Below are 26749 nucleotides of genomic sequence, written 5' to 3'. Positions count from 1 at the left end.
TTTGCAGGTTTTGTCTCCACTCTGACTACTCTGACTGTAACCTTTGTATGTCCTGTACACAAGCAGGATAAGTGCACTTAATATGCTAAAATAACATTTTAAAGGTTTCTGTTAGAATTTAACTACAGTGAGCATTACCTTTCCAAGCATAGCCAAGATTTCTGTGCTTTAAGAAAAAAGAACCTTTAGATCAGATTCTGTGAATAATAAGCTAATTCAGAGTGAAAATCAGTGACTTATACATGAATAGCTCTTGCAGATGTAGTGTAATGGCTGTACTTCGGTCTTAGATGTGTAATGCATTTTTAAGTGGCTCAGAGAACAATGAAACTATGATCAGAACAATGTTCTAAAGACAAACGTGAAGGAAATATTAGGTTTAATGAGGTTATGCTGACATAAGGCAGAAAAAGGAATGTGGCTAATTGCTCATGTAGAGCTGATTGTGCCTCTCAAGTTAGGGGTCAGTGCATTTTGTAATTCTGTGATGGGTCGTATGGTATTTAGCTTTTTTTTTTCCTTCTGTATCTGTGAGTATTACTGATATTTCATTATTAATGGGGGTATCCAGTATACACTGTGCCTGTTTTTAAAAAGAAACATCACTTTGGTGAGACAGAGCCTGCAAATACAGTAAATTTAGGACATTTTGTAGTAGCTTAGCTCACGAAACTGGTATTTCTGAAAGCTTTGGTCTCCCAGCTTATTGTTTGACATAGTATTCAGTACTGGAAAAAAACCCCAAATAAAATGTCATGAATTATTATGAATAAGGTTGTCTTTCCAGTGGAAATAGTGGATTAAATTCTGGTTTGGTTTGTGATGCTAGTCAGGGGTGACTAAGGCTATTACTGAACAGGATTGTTGAATGGTTTCAACAGAAAAATAATGCAAACAAGTGAAAACAGTTGTGGCAGGAACCTACGAAAAGTATTCACCCTGCATAATATTACAAATACAAAACCACAGCATCTTCAGATGTCAAATACCTTGATGATTCTTTAAAAATTGAGATTCATGAATGTATTACAGGTGCATAGTGGGTGGGGGTTTTTGTTTGGTTGTTTTTTCCCCCCAATATATGTTTGTGAAGAAATTAATAAATATACTGGATAAAGTACTTTTTTTTGCCTGTGTGCAATGAATGGAGTGGAAACAGATCAGGAAGGTAAAATGGAACCTTTAAAAAGACCCAGAAAATCTGCAAACCAGGAGTTAATTCAAAATGAAATTTGTTAAGAAGATTCAGAAATCATTCTGTGAAAAGTTGTTGTTTTAGTTTTTCTTCCTAGCTGTACTCTTGTACTTACAGCATGCAAATACATTCTGCAAAACCCCTGCTTTGAACTACACTGGTTCACTCAGTGCCCTGGGCATTAAGACTTTTGTCGCTGAAATCAGAAATCTTGATGAGTTTAAAATGTTCAAATAAATGATACCTTCACAGCAATTTTTTTCATGTTGTACATGAAACATATATAGTATGTTGGGTATTCCCTGCTGTCTTTATGAGAGCCAGAAAGCAAGCGAGCTGCTTTGACACACAGCACTTTTTCTGCCAGGATGGCTATTTCATGTTTTGATTTGGTTTGCTGCTTCTGTGTTTCTGCTCTTTCTTTCACGCTTGTCTGTCTGTTTTGATTTGTGCCTCCTGTTCCATTTTTATATGTAACAAGCAACTACATTAATGCTGGCTGCCTAAGAAAGCAGGACCATTTGTTGGATACTTATAATTTCTCACTGTAACACTTCCATTCTGACAGGGGGAGGGAAGTTCATGTAGATTTATCTTGGCTTCCCTGTGCATTAAAGAGAAAGGGCAGGAGGAACAATAAAAGAAAAGTCCAGTTATTTCTAGGTCTGACAACCCTTTCAGGCTGTGCTTTGGCAACACAGGGACTTGATTGTGAAGAAGTCATTTTAGCCTCCTCAGGGTAGAGATTTATGAAAGCACAGTTCCTGCCACATTTTCTTAGATTTCATCACAGTAAATGTAGAGCTTGCTGCTCAAGCACTTGCTTTTTAGTGACCTGATCTGGTGTTATCAGTAGTCCTTTTGATGGAAGTTTGGGCTCAACCACCTCCAAAGGTCCTTTCCTAAAAAACTTTCTATTTGCCCCCTGTCCCTATAAACAAATCTCTTTGTGATTTTGCAGTTGCTTGGACCCATATCAGTGGATGAACAGCCCACGTGAGAACAGGCATATACTGGGAAATGGCTTGCTAACTGTTTTATTAGAACTTCCTAAGCAGTCATTCTGAGAAAGGACCTTTTTCACTTATTGATTTGTGCAATACTAGTTTCTTGTACCACTGTTCGGGAATGAAATGTAATTATACTCAGCAGTCACACTTCTTGATAAATGCAGATTTAAAAAAACCTATAATCAACTGCTGTTTTGTCTTTTTAATTTAAAATGTAGATCACTTGAGACAATAAAAGCAGAAGCTGGGTTTGCTGTAAGCCAAGTTCTTTAAGGGGCAGAAACTCTATTTGTTCTTGTGTCAGTCTGATAACAGATTTCTCTGAAGACAGACCCCCTGTCTTTGACCTTGGAGTAGGCCAACCAGCCTTTGAAGTGTGATGCTGCCATCCCTAGTTGGAGGAGGAGCTGCTCTGAAGTGTTCTTGAAGAGCAATTGCAATTGCAGCATTGCTGCTGGCCTCAGCCTTGAGTGTTATTCACGTGGGTATGACTTCTGTGACAGACCAGTGGCTAATCTAGCCTGGTATCTAGTGTGCTTGCATTTGCTGTCAGCTTGTTTGTAGAGGAAGGACATACTTGTTGTAGAACCCTTATTGTATGTAACTGAGGTCAGAAAATGCGGCTTGAGATTTTCTCTGGTTCCAGAGAACTCCCACCTGACCTCAGTTAGCTCTTCAGATCTGATCTGCAAAGGGTTCAAGCATATCTTTAAAACTTTGTGAGCAATATGCCAGACTTCACATGTTGAATTTGTGTCTTCAATGTTTTATAAAATGAAAACAAGAATTTTTCTATCTTGCAGTTCCTCATTTGTAAAGTAGGGACAGAAATACTTGTTCTCTATGCTATGATCCTTTCCTGATATGTAATCTCTTTTGCTGTTCAGTCACTGGGCAGAATTAGTTCTCTCTGATGTATGATACTTTCTTTTTAGTTTCTTTCTTAGTTTGCAAATGTCTTATGAGGAAATTCTTCATTTATTCTAACAGTTATTCTCAAATAATTTAGAAATCTGTCTTTTCATGGTGTCCTAGGAGCATTAAAGACTTTCTGTAAGTAATCAGTTAATCATTCTTTCTTGTACTTACAAGTTCATGTAAAAGAACCAAGAGGAAATAATATTTGCTGAAAATCTTTTCACAGCAAAATGTTTGCATGTATAAATACATGCAGAGAGGAACATGGTGTGTATAAACACAATTAGATTCTTTTCCTGCAAGATCCAATTACTGAGGATTCATGTTGTATATAGTCAAATACTTAAATAATGTTCTGGAGAGCTGACTCACCATGCTTATGCCTGTAATTTGCTGCTGGGTTTGTCACATACTTAATCTGTAACTAATATTTTCAAGACTACCCTTGTGCATCGTGTACTACTGTCAGCAGAATCTCTCCTCGTGTTTGGTCGCGTGCTCATCTATCCTCAGTGCTGGCCACATACATCAGCTGCCTCTCTTTAGTGTCCCCGGTCATACATAGCCCGGTAGCATGTAGTCTTTTCCTCCCATTTGACATTGTCCCTCCACCCCTTAAAAATTTTCAGTACTCTTTCTTAATTACTTCTTGAGTAATGAAAAAATAAAAATTACAATTCTGGCCTATCCTCTTTAATTTTCTTATTCTTCTGTAGTATTATAGTGCCATTAGACTCTCATTACTTTGGGAATTTCTCTGGTGCAGTGTCTAGAAATGCTTAATTTCTGTCCAGATTTGAGGGGAAGTTCCACTTGGACTTACTCTGTTACAGATTCTAGGTTTAAGACAGGACTACTCTAGAGACTGATCTAAGGTTTGAGTTCAGCATGACTAGGCCCTTAGTTTCCCACTTGCAAATAGGGTTAGGAAAGCGTACTTCTTTTCTGCAATATCATTTTGAAGATTGTGAAGCTGAAATAAGAATGCATAAGACTCAAATGAATACCCAGAACTGCGCTTGTAATGGTCTACTAGTCCTATTGTGGGGAAAAAAACCTCCACCCTAAACTAGCCTCTAGATCTGTAGGGTCAAGGAGGGGGGATATACTTTAGGACATAAAGACTCCATCCCATGTAGCCTGTACTTACTTACTTTGTCAGAAAGAAATTTGGTAACTACGTCTAGTAGAACTGAGATGGCTCACCTATGTTTATTTTAGCATTTATCTATAGGACATACGAAAAAGGTTGGAAGCTATTCAGCAGAAAGCTGATGGAGATCCAGGATAGAGAAATGAATGCTTGGTGACCTTCCATAAAGAGATTTCCTTTAATTGCAGGGTTGGAACAGTAAAGCAAGCTCTTGAGTTCATAGCTGTGAAATGTATTGTCATTCCTAAATCCAGTGAGACTGAATGGATTTTGGGTTGTTGGTCCATTCATTAGAAGCTGAAGTTTCAAATAGGCACAATGAGGTATCATAAAATTCACAGAAGTTTAGAGCTGTTTCTTGTACATCAAAAAGACTAAGCAAAATTTTGCTGCTTTATTCCTTTCCCAAGGCTTTCAGTAACAGTTCTCTTCTTTATTTTTCCCAGACCTTTTTCTCTCTCCCCTCATTCCAGGCCTGGATCTTGTGATTTTTTGTGTGTAGATAGTTAACATTTTGTGTGTTTAAACCAAAAGAAAAAAATCCTATCTAAAAATTCCATACCTGAGATCAAAATGAAGTGCATGTACACCTAATGTACTTTGAATTTCTCACAATTTAGATTAATTCAGGTTATAAACACGTTCTACAAGGTAGCTTAGATTACCAGCTTTTAAGAGCGTGATACTGACTATTTATCAATAATGTCTAGATGATTTTAGGTGCTAACAGAATATAGGCTTTGATAAATAGCAGTTTATAGGATGGAAATGCCAGTGAATGCCAATTTTCTGTTGCTTTTTTTTCGTTATCTCTTTGTTTTCGTTTCTCGGTTTCACCCAAGACATCACCTAGTCAAAGTTTACCAGAAGGCCATTACTGAAGGGACTGCTATTCTGGGGATTGTTTCAAGTCTTCCTATTTCCTCCCTGCCCTCCTTCACAGTTGCCTTTCAAAAATTCCCATTTCTTCTTAGCAGGTATTCAAGGACATCTCTATCAGGCTTTCTTCTATCGGATTTTTCAGAAAAGCTGTAGAAAATGCTGGCTGTAGCAATAAGGACTTTCTTTTTTGGCACAGCCTGCTCGCTTCTTTGCCTCTTTTGACCCTATCCTTAAACTGGGTAACTTATAACTATAGATATGAATGGTTTGTTTTTTTTGCACAGTGAACTGTCTTTCCAGTAAGCGAGTAGAAAGGAATCACAAGGTAAAGAAAGTGAGAACACAGGGAGAGATCCACCTTGAGTGTCACAATTACACAAGCTTGGAAATGTTTTCAGATAGTAAGTGATGGTAAAGCTGCCTTTTGAACTATGACTTACAAAGGTACAGTTAGATCTCATGATACAGAAAAAAGAAACATGTATGTATGCTTGCATTTAATACCATTTTACACATCTGCATATCGCAACCAAGATGTGTTCACACACACAAATATTAAACAGTTAACGCTGGATTTGCCACAGACCATCTACAGTATTCTAATGCAGTGGAGGTTCTTTTTTTCCTCTCCTTTCTGTCTGGCTGCGTCTTCCATTCCCTTAAATGGGGTTGCCAGTGAAACATTTGTAATGCTTAATAACACACCCTACCAGTGATGCACTCTTCAGAACACTGAAATTGATTTTTCTTCTCTAAAAGTGTGACCTACCAGCGTAGCCTTGTCCTAATGCTTAGTAATACGTGATGTTCCTGACAGCACGGGATGTGAGCGCAGATGTTCTGCAGGCATCAGAAAAAAGCAGCCTCAGTGCAGTGTCTTAACGCTGTTGAAGGCATTTCATTTGCTGCAGATCAGTGTCTGTTTTGAAGAATAAGATGGTTTGTTCCTTTTGAAATGGCTTCTTAAAATTAGATTTGTGTTGTCTGAAGCTTAATAATAGGCTAGATAGATATGCATGAGGTATGAGTGTTTTGTTAAATTCATGGATGCTTAATACTTTTGCAATTGAGGTAAGAACTTAACTTTAAGCAGCCGCTTTAATGATAATGGTTAATGTGGTTAAAGCTGTTAAAAATACCACTGTGGATCTGAGCAGCTGCCTGTCTGTGCTAGAGCACCTTTGCTGTAGTGCTTATTCTGAGGTTTTAAGAAAAATGCTATTCCGTTCACTGCCATATTATACCTGCGACCCAGGAAATTATACTCTTCATTCTGCATCACACAGAGCCTCTGTCTGAAATCATCATCCTACCAAGATGAGAGAAATATTTTCATGGACTTTATTTAGTCCTTCAAGGTTGGATAGAGAGATTGTTTATTTGTTGCAAGTTGTTGTTAGTTTTACTGTAAGTAAATCAGAATTTACAGGATTGGTGCAGAAACTGCTGGATAAGGGTGTGTGTGATAAAGATGAGTCAATAATTCCTTGTGATCTTGAACTCTGTTAATGTTACTGCAATCACAGAATCATAGAATGGTTTCGGTTGGAAAGGACTTGAAGATCATTTGGGTGGGAAGGGCCCTTTAAAGGCCCTCTCCCCCCCCCCCCCTGCCATAAGCAGGGACCCCTCACACTAAACCACGTCGCCCAAGGCTCTGTCCAACCTGGCCTTGAACACTGCCAGGGATGGAGCATTCACAACTTCCAGTGTTGGACTGCATCCTGTTAGGTAGTTGCACAGCCAGTGCTGTTCCTGAGGGTGTGGACCACCCTCTTTTCCACTTGTGCTTTGTACTGCAGTGACAGTGAGAGCAAGTATGGAAAGTACAGTGAAGCATGCTAAATGTATAATCCAGTTGTCTTTTAATGCAAGTTGACAGCTGCTGGCAGAGCGGGCTGAAATAGTATTCTTGGAGATTTCTGCTACAGATCACACTGAAAAAAATCCCAATCCCTACAGCTCCTTCTTACAGGATTTATTTGGTGTGAGAAGCGCCCAATTCTTTTCTGCTACAGATCACACTGAAAAAAATCCCAGTCCCTACAGCTCCTTCTTACAGGATTTATTTAGCTCTATTTGGTGTGAGAAGCACCCAATTCTCTTACTGAACTACCTCTCTGTAGTGCTTGCTGATTCTCTACCATGTTGCTTGCTTTTTAACAAAGTATTTCAGAACAGCAACAGTGTACAGGCTGATGTTATTTACTATATCTGTCCATGATAATATTAGCATTTTTCCTGGTGCAAACATGATTTTTTATATAGCTAACATAGTAATATTTGCCAGCGCTAAGTCTTGACCAAGAGCTGAAGTACATTTGCAGATGTTTTAACTTGCTGTCCTAAAGAAAAAAAATGAAGTTAACTTCTTATAAGAGCACACGCCACCCCATATTTTAATTTCTGTCTTTAGAGGTGATTTACAGCTGTAAGGAAGTAGTTTCTTTCTGGCTGTCATCAGAAGCCACAGAATCACAGCATGAAGCTGTAAGGCACCTCTGGGGACTCTGGGCATCCTCAGAGTGGGTTTACCAGTACCACGTCCATCTCAGAGGATGGAGGTGCCAATGAATATGTACCGTCTTCTTTATAGTTCAACTCTGATGTTTTAACTGTGTAGGAATTTACTAACTCAGCAGGCATATTTAGGCTTGTTAACATGCTGCTCTTCCTGTTGTATATACACTGCTAGATACACTTGTGAGTTGTCCAAGTTTCAGAACCTTTGAAGCATTGTTTCGTAACAGCAGTGTTGTTTATTAGGGGACATGGCATAATCTGGGACTCAGTCATATCTGTTTCTGGACCAGTTGTGTGTCCTTATGAAATCTGCATCTGTTTTCTTGATCCTCTCCAGTGAGTTTATTTTCTGCTTAGTTTTCAGTGTTTCTGGTGCATGGGTGGGTGTGCTTTAGGGGTGAGGCAGGCAACAGCAAAATCCAGTTCACCTCGTGGAGATTCTCCAGTGCAGTGTGTGGGAAGTAAGATATTTGCCTTGGAGGCTAGTTTAGTCTTGTTTAAGTCTAGAAGTGTTACTGAATGTGAACTTCTGATCTCTGATTCCTAGAAAAGATGCTTTTTGTGAGTAAGCAATTCTCTTTTCAGTAACTCCTTGACACAAAGACAACTGAGGCTTTTGATGTTGTCTGACAGGGATTGATGGCCCAGCTGCTTTTCAAGATGATGTTCAGAAGATAGGAAGTCAGGTGCAAATTCTTACTGTTGGACAGTCTAGCCACGATGAAGATGATGGAGAGAAAACAGCTAGTGGCCAACAACAGCAAAGCAAACAAGATCTCAGAACAGCAATGCAGAAAAAAGGTAAGTGGCCAAAGCTGCCTTCATGTTCTCATTGCTTGCTTGATGTATGTTGACTCCTTTTCCTCTTCTCATTCTCAGCGCTAGCCTAAGCAGAGATTGTTACTCTGTGTTTCTTCTCCTAAGAGCTTGTTAGGCTCTATTCTATTATCTAAAAAAAAAATAATAATGTTCTCTCTTGTGCCAAGGAACAAGAGCTCTCCAGACTTTCAGAGATGTGCTTTCCCATCTGCAGTGTAGTGCTGTTATTAAGGTACCAGGCAGATGCTAATGCTCATATCCACCTGCTCACATTTTTATATTGTACAACTCTGGAAATCACTTACTCGAGGGTTAAGCAGGATAGCAGCAGAATAGCAACGTTCAAACTAGAATATTAATTTTAGTTGTGTTGTCACTTAAATATTGTTCATGTTTTCATAACGTGTGTTTGTGCTTGCAAGGTGAAAATTACAGCCCTGCGTATTCTGCAGCATTTCTCATGCACAGTCCCCAAATGTTCTGGAATTTTTGGTTTGGTTTGATTTGGGTTTTTTTTTGTTTTTCTAGAGGAATGCATGATTTGGGAGATAGATTGTGTATGTACACATTCATGCATCTGTCCCTTCCTTCCTGTGCTGTTATTAGCTCTCATTAGACATCAACTGTAGGAAGGAAAAAAATTCCTAAAATCCTCACAAAGCTTTTTCTGAAGGCTTTTGCTTTGGAGTTGTTCTTCTTCAGTGTGCAGCTTTTGAAGCAAAGATGGCTCAAGCCAAGAGAGCTCTGAGGCTTTAAGAATAAACTCTTTGTGTATAAAAAGCAAAATGTACGTACAAACTTGACTCATCTAGAATAGACTATTCATACCTAAATGCCCCCCTCTTGTCTGCAGAGCAGTTCTCACTAAGATTCATTTTTTCTGGGACATTACTCTGCAGATGTGAGCAACTCCAACTGAAATGGGCAGCTTTTCTCCAAGTGTGGTATTTCCTGGGCATTTGAGGCCGAGGGATGTTGGGCATGACTAACAAGTTGTGATCTGTGTGATGATTGTGTTGCCTTAAACGGTGGCTCAGAATATTTAATCATCAGGCATACTACTAAAGCTGATTGATTGATTTAAAACCTATGAACAGATTTCTCAAATTAGGTCAGAGCACTCAGATTTTTACTCTAGGGGATGTTTCTATTTTTGATGTTTTTTTCCAGGATATATTTTTATTCTCCCCAATTTTTTGTTGATTTTTTTAATAGAAGCAGTGGATGGATATTTTCATTTGGATTTGGTTTTGTTTTGCTTTGTTGCATATTCTTAAATTTATGGTATGATGGGTTTTTTGCCAGCTCTGAGTATAATCCTGATCAGACACTGCTAAGAATGCACCACCAGTATGCTTCAAGTCAGGGGGGAGGCACTTTTTAAACATGGGAATGCTGAGGTTTATTCATTTTTATTAAAAACAGAGCTATGCTCTGTGAGACACAAACGAAAGGTATTAAGACTGCTACTAGCAGCAACTCCATACAATATTTTTACTATGTATGGTTTGCCACTTGATACCAGCAGAGAAGGCTTGTTAGAAAGTTTTGAGTATCCCAGTATTCATGAGAAACTATGTAGAGCTAGGGCTTTTCGTGTGGGTTCCCACTGCCACTTCACTGCTTGTGGCATGTCCTTACTGACATGTCCTCATTGGTCTGAAAAGCATTTAGAATTATTGTCTTCCACCAGTCCTTCTCTTGGATGGATTAGGAGCAAAAGGAGGAGAACACAGAGCTAAATGCTAACTGGCACAACAGGGAAGTCTGAGTCCCACCAGATTTGCATAGCCCCAGTTTGTGCCCATGCTGCTCTTTCTTTGACACTAACTTTGTGGAGAGGAGCCTCTCAGCACGTCTCTGCTTCCCCAGCAAGTTAAGTTCTTTCACAAGACAAGAAGCTGTAGGCTACCCAAGCGTGAAAAGAAATGCCAAATGTTTTATTTGATTTCTCCATCTGTTGGAAATTGCCGTACCAGAATCGTTTTCTTCTTGCAGGAAGAGTATTTGTCCTTTTGATTTCAAAAGTCTTATTATGTGGAGTTCTTCTGTGGCAAATGAGTCACTAGGACAGAGACAGACTTCCATAAGTTTTAACAGTGAATATCTAACACTTAGTCTTCACATTTATTGGATTCCAGTATGTCTCTGTAAAGAGTTAGAATGAGCAATTTGGTCTCAGTTCTTTGCCACCTGAATTTACAGCTGTTTTGAGATTTAGGGAACGAATAGGTTTGATTTCTGAGTTCAAAAAGGAGCTCTCTGAGGCGTTCTTCCCCACATATCACAAATGCAGATTTTTCTAAGGCTGGCACGGAATTTTCACCACCAAAATATTGGTAGTGAAATAGTGAGCACGAATGTAGAAATGAACTAAGAAATAATGCTTGTGATCAATGTGTGTGATTAATAATGAGTTCTACAGTGAGTTCTACAGGCTTAAAAATATCTGTTGACCTGTGAACTCAGGCCTCCCTTGCATAAGCAGATCCTATAGAAACTTCTTGCTGTCTTGCTGTGGGATGTATGTCCAGACTGGAGGAAATGAAGAAACTGGTAACAAGACCATTCATGGTGCACCTGAATGGAACACAAGTATTGCATATGCTTCTGTTTTGCTTTTATCCACGCTGGTGTTGCTTCATAATCCAGTGTGTATCTGATGTCAAAAGCTATGTTAAAGGGGTGTGCATCAAGTTATTGGAAGCAGTAACAATACAAAAACTATTTTAAAACCTTTTTCCATGTCTCATTTTTTCTCATTCCATTCCAAAATTTGAACTAAAGAAAAACATTAGTGATGTTCTGTCTAATGTTCATATTTCTCTACATTAGTTTGGTTCAATCTCTGCTTGTTGCAGACCAAGCTCGTATTCCAAAAGACTAACTGTCTTGAAAGTCTCAATGTGTATCCCTGGAAGTCCCAGAAGAACAGTTTAGAAAGCCTGGGAAAGTTGATGAGGACACAGTAGGCACAGGGGTATAGGTGGAGTTTATGCCATCTGAATATGAGTCTGAATACTTTTTTCAGTGTTACTGTGTATATCATTTGTGTCTATCAGTTTTATCTTTTTGTGTTAGAATTCAGAAGCAAGCTGAAAACCTACCGTGCAGAGCACATCATGCACAGAAGGGTTTGTGGCACAACAGTTTAGCATGGATGATGTTTTCTGAAGCTTCACAGTGTGATCCAGGGCTTTTTGATTTCATTCAGAGTACTAAAAAAGAAGGTCATGGAAGGTATAAACAAGTAGAAGGTGAATTATGATTGTGCAGAAAGAGAAAATCTCCATAACTGAGAATTCAGGCAGCAGCATTATGGCCCCATCCAGTAAGCCTTTAGCCCTGTCTGGAAACCTGTTGGCAAGTTAGGCTTGTTCACTCAATTAAGGGTTTGCAGAATCAAGCCCATGGATTTTTTCCTTTCCCAGATCCCCATGCAAATACATCCTGGTCCTCTTCCACCTCCCAATCCAGTCTTGTCGCCCTGGATCATGTTCCTGGTAAGTATAGAAGAAAAAAGTTAATTATGCCCGTGCTGCTTGGCTCTGGAAATCTTTACATTTCATTTATCCTTCTGCACTGGGCTTTCCAATAGCGGCAATTCTGGACCAAGTGTTTCCTTTTGTTTGTTTGTTTGTGTTTTGTTTGATTTAGCAAAAAATGTTGTGTAGTTAGCCTGTAATGTGTGGAGTGTAGAGTTTGAACCTGAATAGAGGATGGCTTCATCTGCATGATACTCCTTGAAATACTTTGCTTGGCAAATGTCCCACCATTGACGCTTTCTGCTGCTAAGTCCTATTTGATGTTCAAAGTTGTATTTCCCTTTGAAATGTCTGAGGTTTTGAATTCTTGTAAAGTCAAATTTTCAAGTGCTGTAAGGCAGTTCCTTTGGCCCAGGCTGATACTGGTTTTTATGTGAAATAAATATGCATGAGAACATTTCCTTGATGTGAGTGTTTCTTCTCAGTGTAAGATCTGCTCTTCATCAGATCGCCTAAGAATAGTTAAAAGTATGATGTAGAAGGGCTCATATTTTAATTGTTAAGGTTTCCAAGTGGCTGTGACAGGTTGTCCACTCAACTTCAATTTCAGGTTTAAGATTTTGTGTTGTGTTTGAAGTACTTGAGTGGATGAAGGAGATCTGAATTTAATTCCTAACTGGATATTGCTGCTGTATCTCTGGGTAACTCAATCCTCTCTGTAGAATGGAAACTATATTTCCTTTCTCATTTGATGAAATGTTTTGGCTTCTCAGGGCAAGTACTGTCTCATCCGTGTATTTGTACACTGCCTCGCACAGTAAATTCTCTCTCACACACCCTCTCTCACCTGTGAGCCTGAGGGTGCAACAGTATAATAAATGATGCTTTACAGCAAGTATAGGCAGCTTTAATGTATTAATATTTCATATAAGTGTGCTGCTTTCTCCTCAGGCATTTCAAGCAGCATGAATTTTGATGAGGAAGAAGATGAGGAAGATGAAGACAGCTCCAGTTCTTCACAGTTAAACAGTAATACCCGGCCCGGTTCTGCCACGAGCAAGAAATCCAATAAAGTAAGGAGTGAGTGCCAAAGAAAGATCATGCAAGCTGCTAGGTCCTGCATGATTTCACAGTGCAGTCACAATAGGCCTGGCTTTCTTGTTTCATTTTTAATATGCACTAGAGTATCTCCAAGGTGATTTACTGTTACAGCTCTCAGGGTTCACAGGAGCAAGCAATGAAAATAATGACTTGGAGAAAAGAATAGCAAATATTGTCTGCACTTGAATGAAGAGAAAGGTAAACAGTAAATATTTACCTTTCTACCTCTTGCAGGTGCTCAGAAGGACCTTTTGTTTCTATTGCCTATTTCTGAACATTTTCCCACCCTGTTCTTGCTGCTGCTGTTCGTACAAAATAACCCTTTGGCTTGTTCAAATATTCTAAATCACAGCCTCTTGCTAAACCAGTTGATGATGCCCCATTCTTTTATATCCTGCACCGACTTCACATCTCTGTTATGTCTTTATGTAGTTAACCTGTCTCTCCCTATTTCTTCCTTTCAGCAGTGGCCATCACTCTACTTGGGTATGGCCCTTCTGAAAAAAGAAGTGTGGTGAGATGGGAAGGTGTGAGCCAGGTTTTGCTTTGTTAATATTACAACACTCTGCCAGTGCAGCCACCCCATTCTGCTTTGCCAGATGTATCTGTATGCTGAGCACCAGTGATGCAGGGAACTGCTTCTTGGGCCTTTGGTGGTCAGGAGCTTGACTGATTGGAGGAGATTGATCCTAGAGCTTGGTAAGCTGCCTTCAAGGCTGCTGAGGAATCAGAATGAGGAAGACAATATGTCCATTGTTCTTATTGTTTTAATGTGCAGCCTCTATCAAATGTCATTCCTTTGGACCTATAACCTTGTAAATGAAAGTTGAGGAAACCAGAGTTTTGCTTACTGTTCTAGGAAGCGGCCTCAGCCCCCAGTCCTTCCACAAATGAGCCTCTTATAGATGTCGATGACCTGGAGGAATTTGCCATAAGACCTGCTCCACAGGGTGTCACTGTCAAATGCAGAATCACAAGAGACAAGAAGGGAATGGACCGAGGGATGTACCCTACTTATTACCTCCACTTGGAAAGGGAGCATGGTAAAAAGGTCATAAAATAACTTGAATGGCATACCAGTTGCACCTCAATGTAAAAAAAAATAAAATATTAAAAGTCTGAAGAAGTCTTACTAAGAAAATATAATCTTGTATTTTAAATATATTTTTACTTGAACTGAGATCTGCCCTACAGTCTTCCAAAAGCAAAACAATAGTATCACTTTGTTCTACTGCCTTTCTTCATATGTCAAATCTTTGGCCTTAAATAATCCCTGCATGGTACCTTTATGGGGCAGTCAGCAGTTGGGGCTCTCCGCATTCTGTGGCCTGAAAAGCATCGATTTTCAATTCAATTGAAAGAGACAGAGCAACTTAGAATGAAACATCTAATGAAATAGATATAATTTAATTATTTTAATCATAAATAATGAACTGAGTGATTGAGAAGTCACTTTGCAGAATTTCTGTTACTTTGCAGATGATGCTGCAAGACAGAAATATGGCCTGTGGTTTCCTTATGTCAAAGCAGGAAGTGGTGTGTGCTAACTCCTTTGGCATTCTAGAATATGGTTTTTTTTGCACTGCTCAGGTGTTTCTGTTAGCTGGAAGGAAACGAAAGAAGAGTAAAACCTCTAATTACCTCATCTCTATAGACCCAACTGACCTGTCTCGGGGTGGAGAGAGTTTTATTGGAAAACTGAGGTAACCACTAATACATTTAAGAATTTTCTTTATATAATGTAAAGTTCATTTGAAATTAAGAAGCCTGTAAGCCACTATGACCTCTTAATTAGAGGCTCGACTGTATCATGTGATAACAGTCTTAACCAGTATCCGAGGTGTGTTTTCAAAACATCTCAAGTACTCACAAGATCACATTTTATTAAAAATCGACAGGATTGAAGCTCTTAGATGCTCAAAGGCCAGATTCTCAAGGGGGTACGAGTACAACTTATCGTAATGAGATTTTCAGGAGTGCATGAGCAGATTGTGTCTAGCCCCTAATGATATAAATACCTTGGAATGGAAGTTCTGTCTGTTACACAACCTGAAAATCTCTTCAGTTTTGCCTATTTCTTAAGATCCTAATTAGAGTTGTTCATTGGTCTAGTGGAAGGTGTCCCTGCCTGTAGCAGGGGGGTTGAAATTAGATGATCTTTAAGGTCCCTTCCAACCCAAACTATTCTGTTACTCTCTGAAGTAGTGGAATTCTTTCAGAACCATGTTTCTTTTCTGTCCTGTCACCCCATCATACATTAGTCTGTTGCTGATGCCTACATGGAGCCTCTCAGTGTATGTTTAGATTGTCTGTGCCTGGGGAGAGGGGCTGTGCTGTTAATGGCCACTTGCCTGCATGGATCTTGGAACTTCATGTGCTACTTACTGCAGTACAAACACAGAATGAGGATAATGTGGTTTTAGTATATTCTAAGTTATATTTTGCGCTCCTTGGTATGATTTCCATTTAAATAGGAAAGATTGATCTTATTTAAAACTTTATGAAAATACTCTCTGTATTCTAATAGAGTTAGTAACAAAGCAGATAGTTTTGTAGAGAGTAAGCATATTTTAAAACCCAAGCAAACAAACAAAATGACTCCACCTGAGTGTTTCCTTATTGCTTTCTTGAATTTACTGCTTTGCAAGACGTTATGAGAAGTCTCTGGTGTGATGATAAAGGACCTGTAGTATATTCTGCTGTACTGTACCTTTACATTTTTGTTACGTCCTTTAATCCAGGAGTTGATACATAGTTGGGTTAGAATTAACAGTTATTTGTACTCAATAATATCTGTCTTTCCTTTGGGGCTACAGTGCAGTAAAGGATAGATATCTCAGGCAGCATTACTGACAAACGGTGATTGGATTTTCCATTTTTTTGATAGATCAAATCTTATGGGAACTAAGTTTACAGTTTATGACAATGGAGTAAATCCAATGAAAACAACATCAAGCCTGGAGGCGAGTATCCTGCGTCAGGAACTAGCTGCTATTTGTTATGTAAGTACTGCTTACAGGCAAAATATGCAAGAAGGGCAGATCAGTTTCTGAAATAGCACACTGAATTTCCTTCTCACTTATGATTATGTAAATCACCATTCATACTTAGATGTAATCAAACAGCTGCTCTTCACTAGAGAAACCAGGAAATTCAGTGGAAAGTAGAGGTGAAAAAAGTTGTGCACAGAACCAGGTTGCCCAGTTCTCACTTCTGGTCAGAAGGTGAGAAGCTTTTACATAACTCTCTGGAAGAGGTAGGATGCTTGACAGCCTGCAGGCGTGACCTGAGAGAGCCTCCTGAACTGGAAAGAGTTGTGCACGTGGAATTACTGAACTGAAGTCTGATCACTTGCAATGGCATTTTGGAAGAGGACTCTGATCCAAAACACAAGTAGCTGAACAGCTAGGTCTGCAGCGTTTTCTGAGAGACTGGGATAAGAACCTCTAAAACTTTTTACCAGAGAAAACCCCAAAGAAACCCTAAACAAAATCCAAAATTCAATTTATTAAGAGAAAGCCTCTTATAGGATAGTAAATAGCATTTGTCAGGAACAACACAGACAGTCAAGACTTGAAATACAGTTGCTGTTGTTTTCATGATGACTGGATGACTGCTTTGGTGAGAGTATTCTTTCTGTCCAGACATCTCTGGGCCCAAGAAACTCTTCCAGTCAAAATGGGTATGTACACTGCTGCAGAAAGATCTCTGTTTTCACAAATCAACAGCTTCTGAGAAAAATACCCAGGAAATGCTTTTGTGAAAAGCTCCTGCCCAGCTCCAGTCAAGGATGCCTGGAAATCCATCAGATCAAGATTCAGCATATATGCAGAGAATGCATTCCTGGAAAGGACGGCTCCAGGCTGTGGGGAGCAATGGCTCTGGCAGATTTTGGCACCTGAAAAGGAAAGCAGAGAGCTATCCTTCCCATGCAAAGTGCTGAGAGCACTGGAGGGTGGCTGACGCATTCTTTTCCTGCTGCTTAGGATGCAGGTTTTCTGTGAATATAGCGTAAATAGTGCGTTTATTCAAGCACATGGTCTGCGGTTGCAGAAAGACACGAGACATACAGATACATATCCCTCCATTGCTGTTGAATTTGAAACTCTCTGGCAATTTCCGAAAATCCAGCTAACAGAACTTAACAAGAGTATCCAGAATCTGATGTTACTTTAGTTTAGAGGCAGAACCTAGGAGACCTTACACGTTTAATAAATGTAATTTTACTGGTTTCTATAGGAGGGCATTCCCTGGAGCCAGGCAACTAATCTTCTGGTGGAAACTGGAAATGCAAGAAGGAGAAAACCCAAACCCCACAGTTCTAAAAAGAAGTTATGTGTTGAACAATTCAGACATTGCTTGTTTAAGTCAAAACCAACAACATTTGAACCATTAATGTTACCAAATGAACACCTCAGTTGGGGTCAGCAGAGGTGATTAGAAGTGTGAGTGTTGGAAAGAACAGAACCGTGGCCACTGTTTGGAGAATGTGGCTAAGATAAGCTGCTTTCATATGTCTATTTTGAGATCAGCAGTTTGAAACTCGTACATTTGTATAAGAGAATGATTTGTTCCATTGATATTTTGGTACTAACGAAGAATGGCAGCAGGCTTGCAGGTATGCTGTGGCCAGGGGACAAAAAGAAATTGGAATGATATTTCATTACTAGCCAGGTTTGCTAAAGTGAGATTATTCAAGAGCATTCCTGAAACATCCGTGTCCTAAGGTAACCTTTTAATTCCTGCCTTGAGATTTTTCCTGCAGCAAAGCCTGTAACAAACAATACTTTGAAAGCACCACTGTGCCTCTCACTGTCTCTCAGCACAACCAGTCGGCTACCCACCCAGAGAGGAAGCTGTACCCACTTCCACCAATTTACTGAGCCTGACCTGCTGAATTATCTCAGCAGGTCTGTTTTATACAGGCAGAAGCTGCTGATGCATCTATTGTTAACTGTGGGATAAATGTAATGAGAGCTCTCATTGTGGAGCTCACCTTAGGGCATGTTTCAAGCAACAGAAATAAAATCAGTGCAAAGACTGAGTTTTACCAGGTGCTGTGAACCATTTCTACTCTCCCCGCTGATAGCAGGCTAGCTTATTAATAAACCTGCAGCAGCACCTAATGGCTGATTTCAGAATCACGTGGAAAAATTTATCGAGAAGCAGTGAGGTGTGACTACCATTTGCATCAGGGTTTTCTGTGCTGGATTCCTTTATAGCCATAGTATCTCACAACTCAGTTTGCTTCAGACTCTGCAGGCAAGGGAGTTCTGCTATTATCCTGGGGTGTGATGCAGGTTTCAGCAAAGCAGTAAGACTGTGAGTTTCTACTCAGGCCCCAGTCACTTGCATTCTGCTCCAGTGCAGTGGGTTCTGTGGTTTGGGCTTTCTATGGAATGATAGTTTCTACACAAGTCCAGAAAGGGAGTTGCTGAAAGAAAACTGGGATAACTAAGTTGTGAATCTCTTGAGAGCTGCTGGGATATCTGCCTTGTGGCTTTTATGATGGCAGATATTCCCACTGTAGTAAAATGCTTTCATAATTTTATGGAAGTGTTCTTTCAGTCCAGTGTATTGTGGCACATGCTCAGTTTACCAGCTGGGCTATGGCAGAGAGCGCAGCCCTGAAGCAATACTGGGCCAAGTCCTTAGCTGATTCAGATCCCTGGCATGCTGGCTGTGTCAGTAGCCAGAATCAGTGAAATCAGAATTTGGCCTATGTTTCCCTAATGATGCCATTTGTAGTCTTGAACTTACACACACAAAATAGCAGAGGAGGGAAATAAGAGAGATGCAGAGAATGAGACAGGCGATATGGGGAATTAATTTTACTTGGATGCAGGTAGATTGGAAAGGTCTACTTTTAGTTAAAGCTCCTGTCCCTACTGCTTTACTCACATATTCTGTGTTTCTAAAATCTCAATTCCGTTCCTTGGTGTTAGCAAAAGGGTATAATTTGCCAGTAAAACATTTGATGTAATTGGTGAATGACGTGATGTGCATCTGGAAACCGTTCCCTTATCATTTGGCAGAAGTATTGATTTTAATATTTCTGAGTAACTCCAAAGAATATAGTCCTGTTTTTTTCAGAGTGATAATACTGCTTGTTGGGAAGGAAGTGATTCAGTGCTATTATTTCATTTTACCTTGAACAATGTCTTAAACCAGTTAGCGTCTAAATTAGTTGTATGTAGCATAACTGCAGCTTGGTGAGAAGAAAAGCTTGTAAGACATTGCAGAGAAGACTAAAAGTGTCAGTAGTTAGTGGAAAATAAGCTTAAGCATGAATCTTTTCTTAGAAATTGTCCTCTGCTGTGCTGAGTCTCTCCTCCTTATAAAATCTGCTGGCAGTCATTTTAGTTTGAGTCTCGCCATGATGCAGAACCGAATATAAACTTCCAAATGAACTGATAGCTTTGGTTCACTCTGCCAAAGGCCATGACAGAAATGATTCAGAAAAGAGGTAGGATCTTCCCATTAATGTACAGAGTTACGAAGATATATGGATGTACCTGGATTGCTTCAGTAGTATTCAGTAAAATAACTCAGCGGGATTTTTTTTTGCATGCATGAAAATCTTTAATGGGTTGTGGAAATCTCCAGATGGTTTGCTGAAACAACCAAAGTTATTTCAAAGGTCTAATGGATGACAGAACTTCTGCACGAGTAAATCTTAGACGGGTATTTTCAGATGTTTACAAGGAGATGAGATGCATGGAATTTTACTTGCAAATGTAGAGATATCCTATGAAGTTGAATGTTCCTTAAAATCAAGACACCTTAACTAAATATATAAAAGTGGAGACACTTGAATACGTCACTTCTAAATGTCCCAATGGTAGAGCCACACCAGCTGGAGCACAGGGGTGGCATTTTATAGTATGCTGCTGGGAATAGGGCCAATGGGAATTTCCTTCCTGAGATTCCTTAGTGTGTGTGTGTGCACAGCACTTCATTTGGGAAAGGCAGGAGGGAAAAAATGCATATGATTGATTAAAAAAAAAATAAAAAGTAAGTAGCACAAAACATAGAATCATAGAATCATTATGAGGAGATGAACTTTCCGGGGTGTCAGTGTTTCACTTACTGGAGTTATGCCAGAACAGGCAATCAGGTTTTACTGAGTGGATTGGAAATATCACCCTTTAGTTTTTCTTTTTCAAAAGTAGGTAGATGATGACTTGCTGAAATACATGACCCTAGCTGCTTCTCAAAAGTAGAAAGCATAAAACTTTAGGCCTGTTTAGATTTTAGTGGTTGTGTTTTGAGAGGATAGTGCGATACTGGAGCGCTTCTGTGAAATGCTGGTCAGGAAGGCATTGAATCATGTTTAATGGAAGAACTTGCATTTTCTGTGGATTTCTTTTTGCTGCCCATGTTATTTCTTTACTTTCCCTGCCTTCACAGCTCAAAAATTTGCATTCATGCTAATGTGTTTGTTTTATACCATGCTCATCTGTAAGCATAACATATCTGAAGACTTTTGAGAACCACAGCACTGCTAACAGATGCTCTTACTGGCAGCTTCTTCTTGTTTGCTTTTGTGCTGGCTCTGGAATAAATGGAGTTGGTCCCATATATTTAATTTTGTCTCTCATCAAAATGTGTGACTGCATTTTATGATTTTTAAATTATAACCACTATTTTAGGATCTAGCAGTAGCCAAGCAATCTGGTTAGTTCATATCCTTTTTAACAAAGGACTTTTTTTTTTAACTTGTATTAAGGTTGCTGGCAGTTAATGCTAGGAATGTTTTTGGAAACTTCTCTATTTCCATTTTCCCTGTTGTCAGAGCTTCTAAAACAAAGTTAGAAAGTTTGGCAGTGCCAGCAAAGGTAGGAGTTTCAAGATGTTTTTTGACTTATTTGACAAGTAAGTCCCCTGGGCTGCCACTGTGTCTCTCTGTTCAAGAAATTAACTTTGAAAATACAGAACATGATGAACTCTTTTCTAAACATTTTTAGGAAACAAATGTCTTGGGGTTTAAAGGACCACGCAAAATGAGTGTGATCATACCAGGAATGAATATGGACCACGAAAGAGTTTCCATCAGACCGCGGAATGTAAGTCATACCATCAGCCAATGAAAAAACTACTTGAATTCTTTTTCAGTTTGAGTTGGGGTTTTTTTGCATTGCTGAAGGTTTAGAGGTTAAAAACCCCGCTATTTGAACAATTGCGGAACAATGTGATGTGTGACTAGTCCTGTGACTCACGAAAGTACTACAAATAATAATGTAGTTAAATAACAAAAGGCAGAACTAATGTTTTCCAATCTGTGGAAAGGACTCTAATGCACATTCTCATTCAGATACTCAAGAGTTCTCAGTTTCATTTGGTGATGCTGTTTTGGAGGTCGAAGGCAACAGTTTAGTCTTTGGGCTAGGGCTTATGAACGGGGGGGGTTTTGTGTGTATTAATTTACATTTTGTCTTGTGAGAGCATTAAACTGAAGTGTGTATCTGTGGTGTGTGCAGGAACATGAGACGCTTCTTGCAAGATGGCAGAACAAAAATACAGAGAGTGTCATTGAGCTGCATAACAAAACACCAGTCTGGAATGATGACACCCAGTCCTATGTTTTAAACTTCCATGGTCGAGTCACACAGGCCTCAGTGAAAAACTTCCAAATTATTCATGATAATGATCGTAAGTATAGCTCTTTGTAACATGTAGAAACAGGACTGCTTTCACAGCCCGACAGTCATTCTGCCCTTACTGATGTTACTGAGTGAGTTTAACTTACTTATGTGGGCTGCTCTGCCTTGTGGCCATGACATTGATGCTAGTTGGGTGTTTAAATGCTTATGCTCGAGACAGGTGATTCTGCTATGTGCTATCATAGCTTTTTTCTTTGGCTGCCCAGCTAGTGAACTGAGAACTACCTTAGAGTTGTTTCTGCTCTCAGAGGAGTGGTACTTCCAGTGAGCAGTACCAGTATCACTCCGCTCAAGCACAAGTATCGCACAATCCTCCCACCCTGAAAGCATCAGGACTGCTTCTCACACCATCACTAGGACCTTACCGATGTGCTGCTTTTCTGCCAGCAATGTGCACCCCAATTTTTCCCAAGCTTAGGTACAGTTGTTGGAGCAAGGATAAAGACAATTGCTCATTGCCCTACTTTAAGCTCACTGTGGCCAGGCAATAGTCGCTAGGTGCCGGAGCGCACTGGACTACACCAGAGCTGTGCTTAGACTGCAGAGAATGTCAGAATCTGGTGAAAGTCAGAGAATGTCAGAATCTGGTGAAAGTGGCTGTGCTGATCTCTGAGAGCAATGCTGAATTTGAAATATTTGAGTATGCATTTCCTGCATTTTATAAGGTGAAACAAATACACCTGCTTCTGCAATTAAACATTTAAAATTGTGAATTGAGGCTGAGATTTCCACTTGCCGATAGAGTACAACGAGGGGAAAAAAATGAGGAAAATTTTGTGAAAATGATGTAACAGAGAGACATTATTAGGCCTTGATCACAACCATGCCTTTTCTTCTCCTGTTGTCCTTGCTTGTCCACTTGCCTGAAGTTAAGTGGGAATAGAATAAAGTGGTTCTTGGTACATGTGAAACTCACCCTAAATCTGTATAAGAACATTCTATACAGTAGCAGTTTTCTCTCTGTGCAAAAACCACTTATCTGTGCAATTTTTTTGTCAGTAACAAGTCTTGCAATGTTTTGTTACTCAGCTGTTCCTCACTCAAGCTACCCTTGCTTCTCTTTGATACCAGCACACCCACTCGCACGAATAAGTGTTGTGAAGTTTGATGGGTGAGCATGTTTTGTCTGTATTTTGTTGAACTGGGTGAGAGGATGGTGTTGAATGCATACTTACTTAGTAAGGGCTGCAACCAAAAAATAATGCACTTTCACCTTTTACGTTGTTTCTTGCAGCTGACTATATAGTGATGCAGTTTGGCCGCGTGGCTGAGGATGTGTTCACCATGGACTACAACTACCCAATGTGCGCGTTACAAGCCTTTGCCATTGCCCTTTCAAGTTTTGACAGCAAGCTGGCTTGTGAGTAGAGGGGCATGGGTGAGCATCCTCTCAAAGGAAGCAGTTTTCTGCTGATGTCACTTGTGGTCCATACTAAACAGGGCAGGGAAAATGAAGTTGTGGAGGATCACTCTATTGCTGAAGAGAAAGTAAAAGGAATCTAAAAATTCAGGACATTCAGGAAATGTGTTTTCCTTTTTTTTCTGTCATATTTTTCTGGAAATGACATCAAGTTTGTGTAAATAGAAGTTCTCTCTCATGTCCTTGAATATGTTATGGAGATGTGCCATGATGTACTGTACCGTGGCTCTAGTAGCACCATTATAACGGTGTCTTTTTTAAATCCAGAAAGGGCGTGCACGCTCGAAAAGTTCCTTTTTACATTTAAGAATTATTCTGAGGCTGCAATCGTACCTCAAGGTTGCATTCCTACATCAACTAATCAGAGCTTCACATCAGCCAGCGTAAAAGAAAGATCACAGAAAAGATGCACTTTTTTGAACGTGCAAGGATCCTGTGTAGTATAAAGCAAAGTCTGAAGGTTGAAAACCTATACTGGACTGAACTTGATGCATTGCTATCGTGTATGTAGTAGGGCATGATGAATTTTAATTGCAGTAGGAGGAAATGGAGAAGTAGTAAGCACAAAACAATGTTGCACAAGTCACTTGAATTCTAAGCTGTCATTATGTTTTAACATCTACATGCTTTTTAATTTGTCTCAAACGAAAATGTATTTGGAGGACAGAAAAGGAAAACATCTAGGTGCCAAGAAAGCAGAACTTACTTATGTTGAATTTGGCATGTCATGTGTTGGGAATTTATATCCTTGTATTGCTTGGTAATTCAAACACATATTTTGTATGAAGTGATACAAACAGTTGGATAAAGGCTTTCTGCAGAGAATCTTATTTTGACCAGGCTGTGTAAAGCTGAAGAAGGTAAATGGAAATATTTTATTAAATTTGTCTGGCCTTTTGCGATTTTACAAGTTGTTGATTGCATTATTTGAACTTTCAGCAACAACCACTTCTCGTATTTATTTCCCATTGTAAGAACACTTGAAATCGATTGAAACTGTGTATGTTGTTCTTTAAATGTAAACGTGCCAGCTACTGAGCTAAATCCTTCTAGGCAAATCTAGTGTATGCCACATACAAATGAGACACTGGCAGGACACAAAATAGGTTAAAATAGTGTGGATTTTTTGTTTCTATTTTTTTCCTGATTTATCTGGCATATACAAGCAAATACCATTTCAAAACTCAAGCAAAGAACAAGCCATTCTCTTCTGAACATCTCAAAAGCCAGAAGCTGCAATTGAAAGCACACTGTAAAACACCTTTAAAAATAATGAGTCTTTCTGCCATGTTCTGTACAATGTTCTCCTGAACAGCGCACAAAATGATAGAATTTATGTGTAGTTCACCCAGAAGGGTATTGAAATGTGAATGAAGTAGTTGTGTTTTATACTGTGTGTATTCAGATCCCCTTTTTTTGTCTTTATAGACTCTTGCATTGCACAACCAAAGATTATGTAATGAGAAAAATGAGATCAAATCTGCTTGTCTCACAGCTGTCAGTCTCCTTCTGACAATAGGGGACAGGCCATAATGAGAGGTTGTGCCATTTGGATTGTATAATTTCAACTAATAAAGGAAATCTGCTCTCTTCTTCTTCAGGTGTCCTTCCTGCTCTACAGACAAGGAAATTTCAGATAAGAGATGGAAATAAGCAATTGCCAGCATTTTTTATAATATTTTTTAAGATCTGTTGAAAAATGTCTGCTGGCTTTGAACAGTGTTTTGTTGATGGACGCGGCCTGTCAAATGTCATCTTTCAATGACAGGAGGCTCTTTAATTTTTCTTTTATTCAAATCTTGTTGCAAGAAGCCTTTCCACACAATGATATAAAATGGAAAGACACCTTTTGTTTGTGAGAAATGAGCAGTCAGTTCCCTCAATGAATGATGAAAATTCATGATTGTGAGCTGCAGTGTGATACTGAGGCTTTACACGTGGATGCTTTGCTTTCCCCTGTACTTGGTGGTTTCCCACCGCTTCACATCCCCATCTGTGATCTCACTTTGGATTTTAACAGAGAAGGCCCTTAGGCCTCTTGTCAGTCTTTAAAAAACTAGCTCCAGTGATAACTAGCATTTTTGTTTAGACTACTGCAAAACCAGACAGGGATCCCCACTGCTGGTATTTAGGTGTGATGAGCATTTAAAGAATCTGCAGCATGGGAAGGGCTTTAATTCTGTGGCTCTCCAGTCATGTTTTCTTTAAAGCCTGAAAAAGTGGCACTGACAGTTCCCTGCCTCTCTCTGTGCACAACACTGTGTCAAAGAAACCAAGTGTCTTATGGCACAAATACACAATCTGCTGGCTTTAGTAGTGGAGTTGGTTTAGGAAGGGTTATTTTGAACACGGATCATAACAATGGTCTGACTTGCGTCATGGCCCCACAGGGAATTGGCACAAAAGGGAAGCTCATGTGCAGTGAACTCCTGCGCAAGGGTGAGAATGAGAGGTTGGAGAAAGAGTTCAGTTTCTTGGGACAGTTTTGCTGCCAGCACTTTGTGTACCTCCACTCTCACTGTATGTTCTTCCCAGCCAGGTATTTTTTTAACCTGTAAGCATGCCAGGAGGAAAGTGGTGACTCAAATTCCCATCACCTTAGCAGAATCATACAGGGACATCAGCCAACAAGCTGCTGAGATAAAAATTCCCCACTGTAAATTGAGGTCACTAGAGAGGGATGTTAACCCAGGGCTAAGAGGAATGAGGAGCTCTTATTAAATCTGGTTCAGTTACAGTAGGGTTGTGCCTAGTGGCCGTTGCCAAAACCCTAACTCCTCACTGGTGTTGAGCAAGGTGTTGACCATTGCCATCTGCTCCAGAAGCAGTTGCTTCTTACTTAGCATCTGTATAATTTCTGATGGACATTTTCTGGTGCAGGTTGCTTTTGGTGGTATCACAAGTTTTCCAGCACATCTCCAAATTTTGTTGTTCTAACTTGGTAAAGTCACAGCAGGTTCTGTCTTAACATACGATCATACCTGAGATTACACACTCCTCACAGAGTTAATTTTTCCTCCACACTAGTAATAAAATCTCAGCACCAGTATGTATTTTCAGACATATATTTGTACTAAAGTAACCAAGGAGCAGTTAGTGGCACACTCATATTAATAATAGCTTCTCCAGGGCCTGCATGTCAGTGTGCATAACCTTGTTTACTTAGCGTCACAAAGAACATAGCGGCGCTGAGCTGTGTATTTCCATCACATAGTCCTAGTGAGTTTTTGGATACAGTAAATTTAATATTATTTAAAATCCCAGTATTGACGATTTTTTTGCATCTGCTGTTGATTTTGGCAGAGTTGTAAACAACTTCCCTGTCTGAATTGCTTATAGGCAAATAACTGCATGCTTTAATGAGAGTTCTTAATCTGTCACTCTGTTTACATCAAACAGTTTCTCCCTGGCCCTTTATCTAGTTTTCTTCATCTCTGATGTTCTCTTCCTTCTCATTCTCTTCACAATCCCTTTATCTTTTCCGCAAGGATGTGCAACTCAAAAGTGTTTGACAATATTACTCAGTGATCTCTCCGCAGATGAATAATGCCTTCGGTGCACATCCAATGATGCTTCAACA

General features: G+C 39.5%; 1 protein-coding gene across 1 annotated transcript in view; it reads left to right on the top strand.

Annotated features, from left to right (window-relative positions):
• Nucleotides 1–23533, top strand: part of TUB (tubby bipartite transcription factor) — a 37956-nt gene extending 14423 nt beyond the window's left edge. Inside the window, exons 2-10 of the mRNA XM_010024327.1 lie at nt 8315–8482; nt 11932–12003; nt 12937–13058; nt 13946–14137; nt 14677–14789; nt 15974–16088; nt 21054–21152; nt 21567–21738; nt 22984–23533. Coding sequence (XP_010022629.1) covers nt 8315–8482; nt 11932–12003; nt 12937–13058; nt 13946–14137; nt 14677–14789; nt 15974–16088; nt 21054–21152; nt 21567–21738; nt 22984–23117 — 1187 coding nt within the window. The 3' untranslated portion in view covers nt 23118–23533. The remainder of the gene's footprint in view (nt 1–8314; nt 8483–11931; nt 12004–12936; nt 13059–13945; nt 14138–14676; nt 14790–15973; nt 16089–21053; nt 21153–21566; nt 21739–22983) is intronic.
• The last annotated feature ends 3216 nt before the right edge of the window (nt 23534–26749 follow it).

Source organism: Nestor notabilis, unplaced genomic scaffold, assembly GCF_000696875.1.
Source record: "Nestor notabilis isolate BGI_N333 unplaced genomic scaffold, ASM69687v1 scaffold1701, whole genome shotgun sequence".
NCBI lineage: Eukaryota > Metazoa > Chordata > Aves > Psittaciformes > Psittacidae > Nestor > Nestor notabilis.
Note: the sequence above shows the minus strand (reverse complement) of the source record. Positions and strands in the feature narration are given on the sequence as shown.